Source organism: Falco naumanni, chromosome 1, assembly GCF_017639655.2.
Source record: "Falco naumanni isolate bFalNau1 chromosome 1, bFalNau1.pat, whole genome shotgun sequence".
NCBI classification, from domain to species: domain Eukaryota; kingdom Metazoa; phylum Chordata; class Aves; order Falconiformes; family Falconidae; genus Falco; species Falco naumanni.
The window spans coordinates 15,173,131-15,191,308 of NC_054054.1; the positions used below are offsets into that span (position 1 = coordinate 15,173,131).

Consider the following 18,178-nt stretch of genomic DNA (forward strand, 5'->3'; position numbering starts at 1 on the left):
CTTTTTTTATTTTCCAATAGGAAAAACCAACTTTTCTGTTTTTAATTTAGTTTCATCTGGGCAGCTTTACCTGGGAAATATGAGTAAAAGGCTATACATATTACTAAGTACTTAGCTAGTCAATAAAACTATAATTTTAGTTACAAAAGTGAATCTATTACAGCATCTTAACTTGGTTTTTTCCCAGTCAAGTATGCAGCATAATCAGATAACTGTCTGTGGAAGCAGGCAGCAATTGAGAAAATGGGAATAAAATGCTGCTTAACTGTGTTAAAACAACATTTTGTAACAGCCCCATTCAGAGATTTTAAAATTTTTTCTTATGTGGAGGGCTGTGAAATATGGGACGCCTATACAGAAAATCTTGAAGATATTTTTCCCCAGGTAAGTTCACAATTTTTCATAGCTGCAAAACCTTTCAGTGTATTTCTCACTATCTGATATTATCATATTTATAATTTCCTATCTTCTCAGTAGGAAATACCAGGTAACATGTTTGTCTCTTAGAGGAACAGACCTGTAAACAGGTGTATAGGCTGAATTGCTGGTGGAAGGGCTGGAAGGCATGTCCGATGAGGAACCACAGACTTTGGGTTTGTCTGCTTTGGAGAAAAGGAGGCTGAGGGGTGACCTCATTGCTCTCTATGGCTTCCTGAGGAGGGGAAGTGGACAGGGAGGCACTGATCTCTTCTCCCTGCTATCAGTGATAGGATGTGTGAGAATGGTTCAAAGCTGCGCCAGGGGAGGTTTAGACGGGACATTAGGAAGCGTTTCTTTACCGAGAGGGTGGTCAAACACTGGAACAGGCTTCCTAGATACATGGTCGATGCCCTGTGCCTGTCGGTGTTTAAGAGGCATTAGGACAAAGCCCTTAATAACATGCTGTGACTTTTGGTCAGCCCTGAAGTGGTCAGGCAGTTGAACTACTTGATCATTGTAGGTCACTTCCAACTGAAATATTCTACTCTACTCTACTCTACTCTATTCCACCTTTTGCCTGCTGAATATCTGCTTCTTGCTGTGGCAGTATTAATCAGAAGGAAGCAGTCTTTTGCAGCAGAAGCTGATAACATGAAGGAGGGAAGGTAGTGATCATGGAGTTGAGCCTTCCGTGTTGTTCTTCCCTCATATTGGGGTTCACATATTTCTTTACCCCTCTTGGCTCAGTTATTCTAGGGTAATTTTATTGCCTGATATATTTTTGGTATTTTGTTCATGGTTAAAATGTTTTAAATCGTATTATATGGGAGAAACACATATTCTGCTACTAATACAGAGTTTTCCAAAGGCTCAAAAATCAGAACTCAGTTAAAAAATTCCCCAGTTTTTAGTTTAGCTTAGTGGTCTTCTGCTGCTTGACTCTTGTTTGGTATGTTACTGACCATGCTAATGTCTTAATTTCGCAGAGATGAAAACTTGCCCGGAAATAGTCCCTGTGCCCCACATAGGTGAGTCCATCCTTCTCAATAATGCTGAGGAACATACGCAGGTCCCACATATTCCCTTCTAAGTGGAGTGGAAGAAGAGAGAGGTTCCAGCAGTTGAAACAGTTAACAATCCTAGATGGGTATGTATACTGTATTTTAAAGCTGTAACAGCAAGGTAGAAGATGACAGAGGGGGTTTTTTGATCACATTTTACAAATATTTTCTGAATGAGCATTGACTGTAGCTGTAACAGCAGGTACAACCTAAGCAACACTACTACCTGCTTCTCTACCAGGCCAGATCATTTCCTGAAATAACTTGCATACCAGAGCTCGGAATCCTTGTTGTAAAGAAAACCTCAACAGTGGCAGAGGGAGTTCTCAATAAAAAGCTGCTAACTTCTCAAAAGAAAGGCACATAACAGGTTAAAGAGAAAAGATGATTTGCAGGTAACGCTATTTTCTATAAATCAATATATTTTTATGCTTAATGAAAAAAGTTGTGGTTGGAAGGGACCTCTGGTCATTGTCTACATTACAGTTTTCTTTCTTCACAGGTGATGGGGTATGAGAGTGATTTCTTTATATGATCTTTGTCAGATTTGAATAATTTTGTTGTAGAGGTGTTCAGTGACATCTTTTCCACCATATTATTCTGGCATAGATTTTGTTCCTGTGAATGCCATACTCAGAATGATTGAGATTGAAAGGGACCTATGGAGGTCATCTTGTCCAACCCTCCTGTTCAAGCAGGGCTAAGGGCTACCCAGAGCTGGTTGCCTGGGACCATGTCCACTCAGGTCTTGACTATCTCCATGGATGGAAACTCTGCAATCTCTCTGGGCATCCTGTTCTGGTGCTCTGTCACTGTCACATTAAATAAGTGCTTCCTTAACAAATCATACCAAACAGTCCTCTGTTACAGAAAACATCCCCAAAACATGTGAATTTTAATTTGCCCTTCATCTGGAGCATGGACTTTTAGCAAAGAGGTGTACTGCCTCAGTTAAAACTGAATCTAAATGTTTGTTCTTTACTGCCAGTCATACCTGATAAAATTTTGGAAATGTTTTTGTACAGGGAGATCTTTCCTTTGAGAACCAAGTAGCAAGAAGACTTCATAATAATCTTGCTAAATTTCCAAACATTTGGCACACATTCTTTCCATTCTTTCACAGGAATGACAGATGTGCCCTTCTGAGGAGCTGTGTATGAGGGGTATTTACACTTGATGAGTTCATGTTCACTAATTCCTTTCACACACACACCCCTGATACATTGCTTTATATATTTTGAGGCATCATACATGAAATAAATGAATAAAAAAAATCAGTGCTTTGCCGAGCAAAGACAGATGTCCATTAACTCCTTCACTGCAACAGGAGATCATGTTTTAAAATGCCAAACAGCCTAGTGATAGTAGATAGCTAAGAAGTTCCTGGCTAGCTGACACACAAAAATCATAACCATGAAAACAAACTAGCTGCATCTTAAGTTGCTACCCAAACTGCTGACCCAAACTGCTGGTTACAGATGCTTCTGGATCCCAACAACAACCATTCTCTTCAATTATAATCCACAAGAGAAACAAGGAAGTAATCAGAATGTGATGGCAGCACTTCCAAAACAAAGATCAATTTCTTAGAACGTATGACAGCCCTCTGACAGAAAATTGATGATGTAAAGAAAAAAAGAAATTAAATTGAGTTTTAAACTCTCATTAAGTTTTAATAAAATGAAATAAAAATGCACTAGAAAGGTTGCCAGTGTGGGTAAGCACCAGAGTGTGAACTAATCAGCTGTATGCTATTGGATGCGCACTTCAGAGAGCTGACAGTAATACCACCATGGTATGAGAGGGGAAATCTGTGATTTTCACTGTATGAGAATTTCAGTTTAATCCTTACTGTCCACCCCACAGTGAAATTTTGAACAGGCAAGATGGACAGCCCAGTTATGACTAAGTCTGCACCTGCATAATACAAAGTAAGAAGGAAAAATGAGGAAAGCTATGAAACTAATGGCATATAAATAAAAATATAATTCATGAATAATATATACCACATAGTTTTCCAACCACAATTATAAAATAGTCTATTTTCTTTGCCATTTTAATTTAGTAAATTATTTATGGGGCTCCATATACTAAGGAATAATCCCAGTTTATTATGTTTTGACATAAGTCTCTTTTAAATAAATTTGAAATTCATGAGAGCAGAATGTACATAATGATTGACATCAACAATAATTCACATCAGTCTTTCCAGTAGTGGAGAATTATGCTAGTACAGCTGTTATCTCCAAGTTCTGGGGAGTAGCTTTGTTACTCTTTAAGATTAGAAGCCTTAATAGTTAGTGAAGATGAACTCTGTCGATTTGGTTTTTAGCAATAGTTCACATGTAGCCTCTTGCTGAAAACAAGGAAGCTTGTGTGTGTTCTGAAGATAGAATTAGTCACACACAGTGATGCTAGTTCACTGACAACTCATACAACACTTGCGAAAGTGATCCCTTCTCTTATGTGTCAATTACGACTTTTTCACTGCATAATACTTTGAAAAATTATAAATTCATGAACATGAATCTATGTGTGCAGATAAGACTTCGTACAGTTGTTTCCTGCGTTACTGAAACCTGACTAAGGAACAAGAATATAACTATCAGCTCACATGAATGCTACGTTTTGATGGCCATATTGTTATTAACTCACATTCATTTCTGTTATAAAATCATGTTAGTCTATGAAGTTATTTTAGAAGCAGAATTGGTTCTTGACAGTGGAAGCTTTGCACAAGAGAGACAGAATGTGCCCCTGAGTTTTCATAAAAGACAAGAGTAGTGAAAAAGAAGTTTTCCTAGTACAAGCTTCTGTAATGAAAAACTAGAACCTCACAGATCGGAACAGATCCTCTTCTGACCAAAACCCAGAATCATTTCTGGGACATGAAGTGGAAGATTTCCAATAAAAATCTTCAATGGTGGAGACCACTGAAACTAATCTATTTCAGTGCTTAAGTATATACAAATTCCTCCAAGTTTCAGCACACTTGCACTATCTACATCAAAAATAACAGAATATAATTCTTATCTTTGTAGCAAATACACATTTATTATGTTTCCTTTAAGTCTTCTCTAAACACAATTATTTTAGTCTTTCCAGAAAGTGTCTGCTTTTTTAACTTCTGATCATTCTGGTTGCTTCTTAGCAGACATCCTTTTTTGGTTTTAACATCATGCAGATTTTTCCAGTTAAGCCCTTACCAATGCTAAGTAGAACAGAATCATTGTTTCACCTCACCTATGAATGATACTTTTATTTACATATTCTAGTATAGTGTTGGCATTTTCCGAAGTTCTTTGAGCATTACTTCCTCACATATTTTGATTTGAATTTGGTGGAAAACCTGCTTTCCTTCTAGACTATTAAAATACCCTAAAGCAGGGGTTCTCAACAGGGGGCCAGCACACGGATGAAGTGGCAGGCAGTCATCTGTGGCTGCTTGGTTCCCCCCCAACCCCCAGTGGGGGGGTTCTGTAAATACCAGGGGCCGGATTGAGGACCCTGGGGGGCCGTATCCAAACCGCGGGCTGTAGTTTGAGGACCCCTGCCCTAAAGCCTTGGATTCATGGTAAAAAAGCAATCTACTTTTGATTTTTTTTGTAGAAAAACTTTCTGAAAGTATTCAAACCAATCTACTTCCAGAAACGCATTCTTTTAACCTTTTTGGGGGATTTGTATTTACTTATATATTCACAATATGGCTTTACGTAACAACTGACTCTGGAGAAGGGTATCCATTTTAATAACCTTATTACCTTTCTTGCGTGGTTCAGACTAGTGTATCAATCCCCTACAGCATCAAAGGAAATCAAAGGCTTAAATTTGAAAAGATTTATTAGGTTTTCTAGTCCAACGTTATTCTAATGAAATAGTAATTAAAAGCAATCTACAGTGACTGCCCAGTAAGTATGCCTGTGATAAGCAGCATGAGTAAAGTAAGGATCCTTTCCTTCGGGAGGGTTGAGATAAGGCTTAGTTTGGCTCTTTCCCCTTTACCAGCTTTCATAACACTTAAAGGAATGTATTTTGGAGTTTGGGACTTTGATCCTTGACTCAAATCTGGCTGAAACTGGCCAACAGATTCAACTTCACTGCGGGGGAGGTCAGGCCATTATCCGTATGACACTGTGTTAAGCTTTCTTTTCTAAGAAATCTAACTATAAAGAGACCAGGCTTGTTCTGGCAAAGATGCCTACTTTGGAATTCAAGAGAGCACACAAAACACCAGTAGACAGAAAAAGACTGGATAAGCTCAAAACAATGATTTTAAGTCTGTAAGTGCTCAAATTCTCCCCAAGGTTGTTGGTGTTTTTTTTTAGGGCAGTAAGTGCTAAAGAAATCCCAAGTGTCCTACAAATGATCCAGGAACTTTTATCAAAAACATCACTAAAAGCCAGCTCTCGGTTTGATACTCTTAGGGAAGTAAAAAAAAACAAAAAACAAACCAACAAAAGCAAACCAGTGCATGATCTTCAATGAACCAAAGTACAGGGTGTTTAAAAAAAAATATCTTGAACTTTGGATTTATACATAGGAGGTTCCATCTGAACGTGAGGAAGAACTTCTTCACCGTGAGGGTGGCAGAGCACTGGGCCAGGCTGCCCAGAGAGGCTGGGGGGTCTCCTTCTCTGGAGACATTCAGAACCCACCTGGACGTGATCCTGTGCAGCCCGCTCTGGGTGACCCTGCTTTGGCAGGGGTTGGGCTGGGTGACCTCCGGAGGTCCCTTCCAGCCCCGGCCACCCCGTGGTTCGGCACGGCGCGGCTCGCTCCGAGCAATCGCCTCACGGCTGGGCGCGCGCGGAGCGGTTACCACAGCCGAAATAACGGTCCCCGCCGCGAACTCAGCCAAGCGCACGCCCTGCGCGCCCACCTGCCTTCCCGCCCGCTGCGCGAGGGGGAGACACTGCAGCGGGGCAGGGGCAGCGCACAGGCGGCAGAGGGCGCCCTTCCGGAGAGGGCACGGTCACGCCGTTACCGCCCGCTGGCCCGGGCGCTGGCCGCGCTCTCAGTGGTGGGCGGGGCGGGGCAGCGGCGATAGGCAGGGCGAGAAGCCAATCGGCGCGGCCGATGACGTTGGGGCGGGCAGCCGGAAGCCGTGCCAGGCGGAAGCGCCCTGGAGGCTGGTGCGGGGGGCGGGGCGGCGCCGAGGCGAGCCGGGCCGTGCCGGGTTAAGGCAGCGCCGCGCCAGGCGCCCCGCGGCGCGTAGGGCACGTGCCGGGGCGAGCCGAGCCGAGCTGAGCCGGGCCGGGCCGGGCTGAAGGGGACGGTGGGGCGCGGGGCGGAGCGCAGGCGGAAGCTGATGCGAGCCGGCGGGGTGCGCAGGCGGCCCCGCCGGTGATGCGCGCCCCGCGGGGGCTGCCGGGCTCGGCGGCGGCGGCGGCCCGCTGAGGCGCCGCGGGCCCCGCCTCGGTGTGAGGAGTGTCGGTGGCGCTGTGGCCGGCGGGGCGGCGGCGGCGCGGCCATGCCGTGCACCTGCGGGAACTGGCGGCGGTGGATCCGGCCGCTGGTGGTGCTGCTGTACATCGTAGGGCTGCTGGTGGTGGTGCCGCTCTGCGTCTGGGAGCTGCAGAAGCTGGAGGTGAGGGACGGGCCGCGGCAGGCTGGGCCGGGGCCGGGCCGGGGGGGGCGTCAGCCCGGCGGTGGAGCGGGAGTTGGGCGCCTCTAGGTGCCTGGAGCGGGCTTCGGCCCCGGGTAGCGACCCGGCACGGGGAGCTGGGCCGTGCCGCGGGCGCCGTTACCGTGTTACCGCACGGCCCGGGCCAGGCGGGGCGGGACGGGCCTGCTCCTCCTGCCGGTTCAGTAATAGCCGGCGTTTGCCCGGTGGATGCGATGCTGGGGACGCTGGAGTGAGTCTCTGTAGGTGCTGCCCTGCCCAGAACTTAGGTTTTGACGCCTTGGAGTGATACTGGCGTTCGTAACCTGGTACTTCAGGTAATCCTGGCTCCTGAGGGAGAAGAGGTGGTAGATAGAGCAGCTTTTTTTTTCGTGCTGATGGCACCGTAGTATGTCATTCACTAATTACACACACATGTGATAGCATTACTTTTGTAACAACAAGTTTTAACCTTAATATATACCTTGTCCGATTGAATACAGGCTTGTTCCACTAGAGGTGAGCTTTTCCGAGGTTAGTTTTAAGTGCCTAGCAGCTGTAAAGTCTGCCTTGAGTGTATTTTAAACTCCTGATTTTGAAATCGTTTTCTAATGCCTTTGTATGTTGGGCATAGTGGATATTTATGGTGAAGTAATATTGGAAGTTTCAAAGTTGCTACATCTGATACTGGTAGAGAAGCTGCTCAGAGGTGAACTTTGGACTGGAAAGCAACAAAAGACACAGGATGTTGATGTACGGTAGGGGATCAGAAGAAATTCTCAACAAAAAACCCACTTGAGTCTGTTTCTCAGATTTTGGTACTTAGGATTATTTTTTCAGTTGTTTTTTAGAGAGCTTTGGTTTAAAACGGTAGCCCTTTGTTTCAGCAGGCATTATATATTTAGATACATATGTGCTTATGTATTCCAGATTGTTGATTGAAACTAGTTGAAATTGATTACTAGTTGTTACGTGATTTTAAAGCCGAAAATACTTTAAATCCACAAGCTTTCAGAAACTTTGTAATAAAGCACTGAACTGAGACAAGTTCTGGACCTAAATCTAGGAGGAATCCGTTGTGTCTTTCAGTAAATTAACAGTGAGCATGACTGTTTTTTCTAGAATGTTTTCTGTTTATTGGTGATGTTTTTGTTGGTTCTGCAAGATTTCTTCTCTTTTTCTTTGGAGAATTTTAAGTTTTACTCAAAGCCACATCAACAGATGTGGCAAATGAGACTTTAGGGTTTTGTGTATTTGAAAAGGAGACTTAGAAAAACTAAACTTAGTATTAGGCTATGTACTTAATGTCCATCTTAAAACTTTATTCACAGAAAAAAAAGATAAGGGGTTTTTTCTTGCTATACTAGTAAAACTTTAAAGTATGACTACTGAAACTTTGATCTTGCGTTCTTTTTCATTGCAAGGTGGGAATTCATACCAAGGCATGGTTTATCGCTGGGATATTTCTATTGATGACGATACCAATATCTCTGTGGGGAATACTACAACACTTAGTCCATTATACTCAACCTGAATTACAGAAACCAATAATAAGGTAACATTTCTCATTTTACCTGTGCTACGAATGTTGAATTTCATTCAGACTAAAAATACTTGTAGTAATATTAAATGTTCTTTTGTTATTGTAACAGGATTCTATGGATGGTGCCGATTTACAGTTTAGACAGTGTAAGTGTTCTCTTACTGTTAACAGCTCAAAAAAATTCTGTTTGCTGTGGGAGTGAGGGAAAACAAGTGTCACGGCAGAAACTCTGCTGCATGGAGAGTTGTAGTCCTAGAAATTTCTGGGCATTCCTGTTTATGGAGTATGTCAGAAGAATAGTTCTAGCAATATTACATTCTTCTTGTGGAGCTTGTGGGATTGCTTTTGTTAACCTTTCTTAACCCTCTCCTTGAGTGTCCTTTATGGCAGATGTGGAAAGGGGTATGACAAGAGCCTGCTTTTGGTCCTTCCATCTTCACTAACAGCTGAACTGGAAACCAGACAGATCCAAGTACTGTCTCAAAATGCAGTGCCTTTTTCTTTCCCAAGTTATGCTTAGTGCTAAAATTCTTCCTTTTTGCTTTAGGGGGCAAAGGATAAGATCCCACAAAAAATCCACTTCTGAATACTTTCATGTGATAGAATCTATTGGCCATACCAGATAATGTTTCGTGTAAATACATCACCTGTGGAGATTATTTTGGGCAAGAGCTTAAGCAACATGCTAAACCTGTGGACTGTACAGCGTGTGTGTTTACCTGTTGACATCCCTTCTTGACATTGCAAATACTTCTGTTTCCCCCATAAAAGACAGCTTTCCTGGAACTTGTCCTTTGATTTTTCTCCCATCTTTTTGAGTGTTTATGAAATGTCACCCTTATGGGTTTTTTTACTTATTTTGGGGGGTTTTTTTGAAAGACTGGGATTTGGAGTATCTGAGAGTGAAGGAGAGTGGGGAAAACAATATTACCTGTTTCTTATAGGGAATATCAAGTAACTCAGGTTGATACTTCAATTTCAAATACACAGTTTTCCTTTGGAAGAAAATTACCTGCTAATTAAATGGGCTCTACCGAGGCATTCGGAGACATTTCTGGCATATCGAAATACTTCCCCAGACTCCTGGATCTTATGGCCTTTGCTGCATATATGGTATTTTTCTGAAGTGCTTAATCTGAGCTGAACATAAAGTTCTCTTCTTAGGTTCAAATACTGTATTTTCAGTTTACTAGATGCAATATTACATCTTCCATGAAGGTGTTGCAGCATCTGTGACCTCTAGTATTTCTTAACTGTGACGAGGATGTGAAGCATCTTCCTGTAGTTCTAATAAGAGGGTCAGAGAAGGCACAACATTCACTCCACTGCAACCTAGGGAAGCAAAGTAAACTCAAAAAACCTGCCTCTATTTAACCTCCCCCAACCCCCAGAAAAATGAAACCATGAAGACCCAGTAAGACAGGTTGTACTGAACAGTGGGACAGCAGTGTGATACTCAAAAATTGAAAGCTCTGGCAGCTGGTCCATAATCACAGTTTTGCAAAAAAAATCACTTTTCTGTCTGAAATTCTGGTTTAGAGGGATGATTATCACTTCAAGGCTAATCTGCTGCTTTGTTCTATATTTTGCAAATGTGCCAGAAGACGCATTTACACATAGATAACATAATAAATCAACTTTATACTGAGGGACTAAAAACTTAGTTCTCAAACCCGTATTGACAATGAATATGTGAATTTCAGGAAACACTTCTACCATGTCTCCTCTTAACAGGAGTAGGTTATCTGTAAGGAACAGTCTACTTAGTTAACTTTTACATGAAAGACTGAATTGTGTGGTCAGATACAGAGCATGTCTCGCACAGTACTTCAAGCATGCTTGCATTTAAAGCTGCAGAGATGCAAGCTGAAGTTCTACTTGTATTTTTAAAGAATGTTATTTTCTAACTGTAGCGTTACACTCTTATTAGCTAAATGCTTCAAGCTCTGTTTAATTAGTGCCTGCTGTTTAATAAAGTATTGCTTGCTGAACTAGCCAGCCAGTGTTGTCATTGGAATTACTTTTGTGTTTCTTGCATATAACCTCTTGTGTACCTCTCTTCTTACAGTGGATAGCTTTGAAATACCCCAACATTGCAATATATGTGGATACATGTCGAGAATGCTATGAAGCTTATGTCATCTATAATTTTATGGTTTTTCTTTCAAATTATCTAACCAACCGGTATCCAAACCTCGTATTAATAATAGAAGCGAAAGATCAGCAGAGACATCTGCCGCCTCTATGTTGTTGTCCATCATGGGCTATGGGAGAGTGAGTATATATATGATGGCATCTTAAAATTTTAAGCTGTCTAATCAGATATAAACATTTTGTTTCCGTATTGCATACTATAATTGTTGTCGCTTGGCAGAGTCAGTTTATGGTTTGCACACATTTTGTCAAATATGAATCCCTCCTGAAAGCAGCTGTGGACGTTTTCATCTAGCTGTGAAACATCCTATAAATCGCGCTTAGTTACTAACCTGCATTGACTCAGGTGGTGCTAAAGGAAACTTTTTGAAAAATACTGGAAAAAGGTCTCCTTGAATTTTACTCCTTTGCTGTTATATATTTGCCAAAAACCTTGTGTAGAATTCCTTGTAGACCACATAGCCTATTGCTTTTACTTCCACAGGTGAAGGACGAAAGGCCATATGCCCTTGAACTATTTGCTTCTGCGTGCTTAATCTGATTAAGCATCTTTCTTAAGAGATTTTGATAAAGCTGTTTAAAATGTTAAAGAGAAACTCTGAATGTAAGTCATCCTTAAACATCTTCAGACACAGTGAAAATTGTGTTCCCTTTGTTCAGCCTGACCAGAAGCTTTCCATGGCTAGAATAGGTGAATCGAGTATTTTCTTACATACATAGTGTATAGAAGTCTAGGTCTTTTGTGTATTGCATATATACACGCTATATACTGAAGCATCTGAAGTCCTGGAAGAAGAAGCTGAAATTACCATGAAATAAAAATTTAGTTTAGTGGAACTACTGAGAACAGGAAAATTCCATATGTGAATTGTCTTTAAACCCTTGTTCAATGAATTTTGTGTTTCTCTTGCAGAGTTTTATTATTTAGATGTAAACTGGGTGTTTTGCAGTACACTGTTGTCAGACCATTTACTACCATTATTGCTTTGTAAGTATGCTCATAAATAATACTGATCATCAGGATGTAATTTTGAGTTACACGGGCAAGAATTTTCGTGCCCTTTGTGTTGAATCAAGGCAGTTTGAAAGCAGACTCGTTGTGTTACATGCTAAATGGGTCCTGGCAATTTGAATCAACCTATGATTTCTTTATGACTTCTCTATAGTGAATGACTATTTGCAGAATTGAAATAATAAATACTTAATGCCTGCTGCTGAAAGCAGGGGAGAGAATGTAAAGTACTGTTTATGTGGGAAAGATATTTTTTGTGATCTCTTTGTTTTTGGTCTTTTTTTTTCCTCCTCCCTTTTCTCATTGGTTTCAGCAAATTGGTATTTTTAAAGTCCAGTTTCATGTAACTTTCAAAATTTTATTAAATTTTGCATGTGAGAGGCCTGACTGTGCCTTCATACATACCATATAACCTGTTGTAAAGGAAAAGTAGGCAGTTGTGCATATTGATGCTGAAAGCTTGATTTCATGAACTTTGTGTTGATAAGACTGTGGACAAAGTTGCTATTCACAAAGGCTATCCATATAAGTATTAGCTGTATGTGTTCTAACAGTTAAAAGCAAAACAGCTTAAAAAAATGTTTAATTGTTGAATTAATTCAGCAATGGGGTATGTTAACCCTGAATTCAAACGCTATTTCTTCTATGGAAAGGTGTTGGAAACTGATTCTTGTGCAGACTCCTCAGTGCCCATATTTGAGTACCAAAAGGGATTTTGGATTCTAACAGTTGATCGATATAAGGAAGAGTTAGCATTTCAAGGAAGTGATCTTTTACTACATAATGATTAACTCTGAATTCTTTCAGAATTTGTGAACTAGTGGGAGTGTACGATGAAGGAAACTTCAGCTTCAACAATGCTTGGACTTACTTGGTTATACTTAACAATATGTCACAGCTAGTGAGTATCAAGAGTACATCTTTCTGTTCTTTTAACTCATCATATTAGTATTACGTGAATCTTCTATGTTAACTATTGACAGTAATTGTATTAATGTCTGGTAACTCATGGATAGAATATTTCCTACTGTAAGTTAAAGTTACTGTCTGTTAAATACTGCAGATGATCTAAAACTTTTTATTTTTACTACAAAGCTCTATAAAGCAACAGTGTCCTACTTCTCTACCCCAAACTATTTCATGGGTGCAGTGGTATGGCCTAGGCATGTTAGAGCTGCACACTTGCCCCTCTGCAGAAGAGTTGACTTCACTCACCCCTGTAGCTTCATCCCAGCACACATACAAAGAATCAGCAGTGGCTGAGTTAAAAATACAGTGTTGAAAAGCTGGTGGTAAGAACGCTGACAAAAAATGGAAATGGTGCTGAGATTCTGGCCTGCCTAACACCTCGTCTTGTTGGTTCAGCAGCCATATGATGGTGGGGTAAGGGTAAGATGTCAGCCCCTAGACTTGAAAGCTTAATTTTGGAGGTCAGGGATTGCTCTTAGTGACTTGCTGGGAATGCAGAGGAAGTGCAATCATTTTCTGCTTCACCTAGGGCACATGACACCATGAGCTATTGCAAGAGGAGAGAGCAGCAGCTCTGGCTCCTTACAGCTTAGCCTGCTGGTCTCCAAGCTTCTTTCTTCTGGCAACAGCAGCAGGAGTCAGAAACAGCGTGACATAGTATCCGGAAAGGGTGTCCTCCTACTGCTGCCCACCCCTGTGTTGGATGGGTGACTGTTACAGAAGGAGCTGCAGCTACTTTCTGCTGTGACAACAGTCCCAGCATCAGCACATACTTCTGCATGTTCTGGTTGACATGATTGTTTAAAGAAACCTAGCAGTAAGAGGCTAGGAGAATGCGCATGAAAAGGGGAGAACAATTCCTTAGGCTTGGCTAATACATTAGATCCGTTGCTTGCTGTTCTCATTAATAGGAAACTCATTCAGATTTGCAGTGAAGGTTGCATTTGTTGCCTCATCTCTCATAAAAAGGCAACATCATAAAAGGTGCTCTTAACAAGAGCCTGAAAGAGCACGTGCTTTTTATACTGCTTTCCCTAGAGATGTGCTTGGCATTGAAAATATTTTATGGACCTTGCTAGGCTTTGCTTTAGTCTGTAAATAGACAGATGACCTGTCAGCCTCTGTCTCCCAATACCACGCATTTCAGAAATTCAATTTCAGGGGCGGGGGGTAGCCTTCTTTAACACAGTAAGGCAAAGATTTTATAAATAGAGAGCCTTTCTGTTAAAATAGATAGCTTTTTAAGTTTGTATTGTACTGTGATATATTTAACTGAAGAAATGTGGTAAAACAATTCCTTCACAAAATAAACAAGGATTTTAAAGTTTTTCTTCTTTTTTCTTTTCCTTGCCAGTTTGCTATGTATTGTCTGGTGCTGTTTTATAAAGTACTACGTGAAGAACTGAACCCTATCCAACCTGTTGGCAAGTTCCTTTGTGTGAAGATGGTAGTTTTTGTTTCTTTCTGGTAAGTGAATTAATTACTCCTTACTTCTTGCTCTTGGGTTGGATCATAAAATAGCTAAAAAGGCTGGATTTTTTGCTGAGGTTAGAGGCCTCAAAATCCACCCATAATCTTAGTGAAGTGCTGTGAAAGGAAAAGGGTACTAATACATTGGATAGAGCAGTCTTGTTCACTTGAGATTATTTTTTAGACTTGATATTTTATAAGATGATTCTCAAGAACATAATTTATTTTAGAATCTTCATTTGAAGTTACTTGAGAATTCTTTTTACTTTTTCAAGTAAAAATTACGTTAACTTTTCCAAAATGTTACTGTAAGTTAACTATAAATTATAATTTAAGCATTGCTTGCACTTAGCTGCTAGTGTGTGAGTGCATTTGACTATCTGAACATTGCGGGGTGCAGTAATACCCTGAAAGAGAAGCAACATGCTCTTATAACTAACTGGAACAACAGACTCTTCTTTGGTCATGTTCTCTGTTGGTCTTTAGGACTGTGGATGAATGAGGTCTCTTTCTAAATCTGTTTTCTTCCTCTCAAAGTCTAAATATATAAACAGTAAGTTTTTTTATAAGATTTCTCCTATGTACACATATGAATAGACCTTGTTTACCAGATCTGCTTGCAGGTATTTTTGGCACTACTGTTACAATAATAATAATAGAAATTCTTTATAGGCAAGCTGTGCTTATTGCATTGTTGGTGAAAGTTGGCGTTATTTCTGAGAAACACACCTGGGAATGGCAAAGTGTGGAAGCTGTGGCTACAGGCCTACAGGTAGGAGCAGACAGTTATTTCTTAGGAGGAATAGCTATATGTAAGATGACAGCTGATGTCGGGCAAATGCTGTCATACTGGCTTTAATAAACACGGGCTAGATTAGCCCAACTTAAATTCAGTACTAAGTTTCATTCAGTCACCCCAAGTGAGTTTTATGCTCAACACTTCTATATGCATGCGTTGGGCAGAAGGAATGTGCCCCAGTTAAACACTTGTGTTGGATGTTCTTGCAAGAATTCATTGTAGAGCTGCTGCTTGTTGACATTGCTTGCAGCAAGTCCGTCCGTCAGGCAGGGACTGGTTCCAGTATGTCTGTAGTACTCACAGCTTTCTGAAGCCTGCCAAGAATGACCTGCCTCTCGTGGAAACATGGCTGATGCCAGCCAGTATCACAAGGCAACTGCAATCTTTCAGTTGTAGAAGAAACCCAGGAACTATTTTTCTCCGGTTATGAATGTTAAGTATGACGTCAAATCTCTCTCTTATTGCAGGATTTTATCATTTGTGTTGAGATGTTCCTGGCTGCTATTGCGCATCACTACAGTTTTTCCTATAAACCTTACGTGCAAGAAGCTGAAGAAGGGTCATGCTTTGACTCTTTTCTTGCAATGTGGGATATTTCTGATATAAGGGCAGATATATCAGAACAGGTTCGAAATGTTGGTAAGTAACGGACAGGATTTGTATGATCTGTTACCAGCACGTGTATTTCCAGCATCATTTTGCACTATTATCTATCTCTGTGTAGTACCTTGAGAACACTCCATAACAAATCAGTGGCAGCTGCATCCTTAGATTTCATGGTTTATCTGGCACTTTGTTCTTACCAGTAATCCTGGCTGATTTAAGAGTCTAGCTTTTAATTTTTCTTTTAAATAAATGAATCTCAGGGAAAGCTTCAGGTATGTTTGGTAGAAGAAAGGAATGTCCTTTTTGGGTTTTGTTTGGTTGTTTTTTTAAAATGAAAGAACATCTTTTTATTCATTAAAGCTAACAATAGCCATGTGAAGCTGTTAGAAAACAAAGACTTGTCTTCTAATGTCTAATGCCTGCTTTGGAGTTGATGTGTTCAAAGACCTTGGTGTAGTGTTGGAAGTGTTAAAAAGTATTTTTATTTGGTATAATTCTAGGAAGGACAGTTTTGGGCCAGCCAAGGAAAATGTTTTTTGCTGAGGATCATGAACAGAACGAGCATACAAGTTTACTGTCTTCATCTACTCAAGACCCAATTTCTGATGCTTCTTCAATGCCATCTTCGCCCATGGGTCATTATCAGGGGTTTGGACACACTGTGACCCCTCTCACAACGCCAACAACAGCCCCTGCAGTTGATGGTATTTATAACAATTCTGCTATCCGAGACGCTGAGGAATCCCCTGAACTAGAGCACAATTTATCAGAGAAATCTTTGGATAAAAGTTAGGCTCACCTTTTCCTTGAACGTGTGTCAAGGATTCTCTTGCATACTTGCCGTACATGTTCTGTTAACGTGTACTGTTGGTGATGAAAGTTGAAAAAGTTGGAAAAGCTACTGTGCAGACAGGAAGAGGATATGGCTGTAACTGACATCTGAATTCTGAATCTATAATGGATGTGAGTGCCTGTGAGTATCCCGTGAATATAAACCACGCACACTGTAAAGGTTTCTGCATAGATTTAAGAATGAACTCCTTAAATGGCTAAACACACATCATATCAAATTTACACTGACTTTTACTAATACAAAAGAAACATTTGAAAAAATACTCTGCTTTTCTAAAGTGTAAGTGTACTACTAGCAATGGGAAAACTTAATTTCAAGAATGTAATTTAAGGAGTGCAGTAGCAAAAAGTGTTTGTATTAGCTTTGATTGTGTTCTTAATGATGGTAACTTCCATACCCCAACGTTGAATGGAGTGTGGACGAAACGGTAACTTCTGTACAGATGTCATCTTCTTCCCTTTCCTGCATAGCTCAGTAAAACCCCTTCAGGAAGGTAATTATTACAGAACATCAGTAAAGAATCTATACATAGAAAGCATTCCCTACAGGCCTTGCTATAAAATTCCATGCCTAGAACATATGGTTGACGTATCTGTTGTCCTTGTAGCTCATAATGTTTGTCTTTTACGTTCAGAAGAGAGAGCCAGGATGATAGGTTTTGGACTAATACCTCACACTTGACTAGCTTTTTCCTATCCTTTTAAAATAAGAATAATGGTTACTACCTTAAAATACAGGGGAGGGGGGAAGAAAAGATGTCAAAAAGGAAGTAGAAAACAAAACAGATTTCTTTATTTTGGGCTGCAATAAATTCTTTAACACTTAAGGGTTTTTTTTTAAACTGTTAAAGCAGGGTATCTTGGCAATGTGTCTAGTAATTTGTATTCATAAAGTTGTGTGTGTGTGTGATTATTGTATATGCTTCTAGTATAGCCTGGATTCAAATGTAATAGTTCTTTGGTTGGGTTTGGTTTTTTCCTTCCACCATGCCAGAAAAGACCTTTGCTACGGTAAAACTCAGTAGCTAGTCTGATACTGGAGTTACTAGCATTAGATTTCAGACCAAGAAGTACACTTGTTGCAAAATGTTGTTTTGCAAAATCTGACAACATCGGAGGGGTATTGTTTTCATTCCACTACCAGATTTTTACTACTCTTGCATGTCTGCAATCTGACAAAGAAAAAAACCCTAGAGCAGTGACCTTTTAAATGATGTTTGAAGTTTCTTTTTCAGTATTGTTAGCATTTACAGGATGTTTAGCTTACTTCTGGCTGTCACAGTAAATTCATCTTAAGTGCTTTTTCTTTTTTGTTTTTGGTTTGGGTTTTTTTTTTGCAGTACTAGTGTGATGTACATATTGCGCCTTATTCACTAGGCTGCATATTTTATAGTTGACTATGTACTTGTATCTGAAGCTAGTGAGAAAGTGCGAATCATAATGTTCAATTTGCCAAGTCATTGCCTTTGTTGTAAATAAGCAATTAAAGATTTTATTTAAACTGTTTATCTTCTTTCAATTTCATTTACTGTGACAGTAATTTAAGAGTGTGAATGACACATGAATACAACCATCCTCTTCTTGGAAGAAGGGGATCTTAAGTATAACTAGTATGCAGGTTTGTGCTTTCAGGATGTTAAGGCTTGTTACTAAAAAAGGAAAAGTTCTTGTCTGTGCTTATGAAGAATCA

General features: G+C 40.4%; 1 protein-coding gene across 1 annotated transcript; it reads left to right on the forward strand.

The window, feature by feature from the left end:
* The first annotated feature begins 6,629 nt into the window (after nt 1-6,629).
* TMEM184C (transmembrane protein 184C) lies at nt 6,630-17,994 on the forward strand. The gene is made up of 10 exons (XM_040582361.1): nt 6,630-7,068; nt 8,508-8,638; nt 8,736-8,772; nt 10,695-10,900; nt 11,694-11,768; nt 12,600-12,693; nt 14,116-14,228; nt 14,904-15,003; nt 15,498-15,669; nt 16,137-17,994. Exons 1-10 carry the CDS (start codon nt 6,952-6,954, stop codon nt 16,427-16,429), a joined length of 1,338 nt encoding a protein of 445 aa, XP_040438295.1. The 5' UTR covers nt 6,630-6,951; the 3' UTR covers nt 16,430-17,994.
* Nucleotides 17,995-18,178: the final 184 nt, after the last annotated feature.

Bases quoted from the DNA above. Each gene is read 5' to 3' on its own strand.
- TMEM184C (XM_040582361.1), top strand. From the start codon at position 6,952: ATGCCGTGCACCTGCGGGAACTGGCGGCGGTGGATCCGGCCGCTGGTG. The intron at 8,773-10,694 runs GTAAGTGTTCTC...CTCTTCTTACAG, and splicing joins CGATTTACAGTTTAGACAGT to TGGATAGCTTTGAAATACCC. The intron at 14,229-14,903 runs GTAAGTGAATTA...AATTCTTTATAG, and splicing joins GTAGTTTTTGTTTCTTTCTG to GCAAGCTGTGCTTATTGCAT.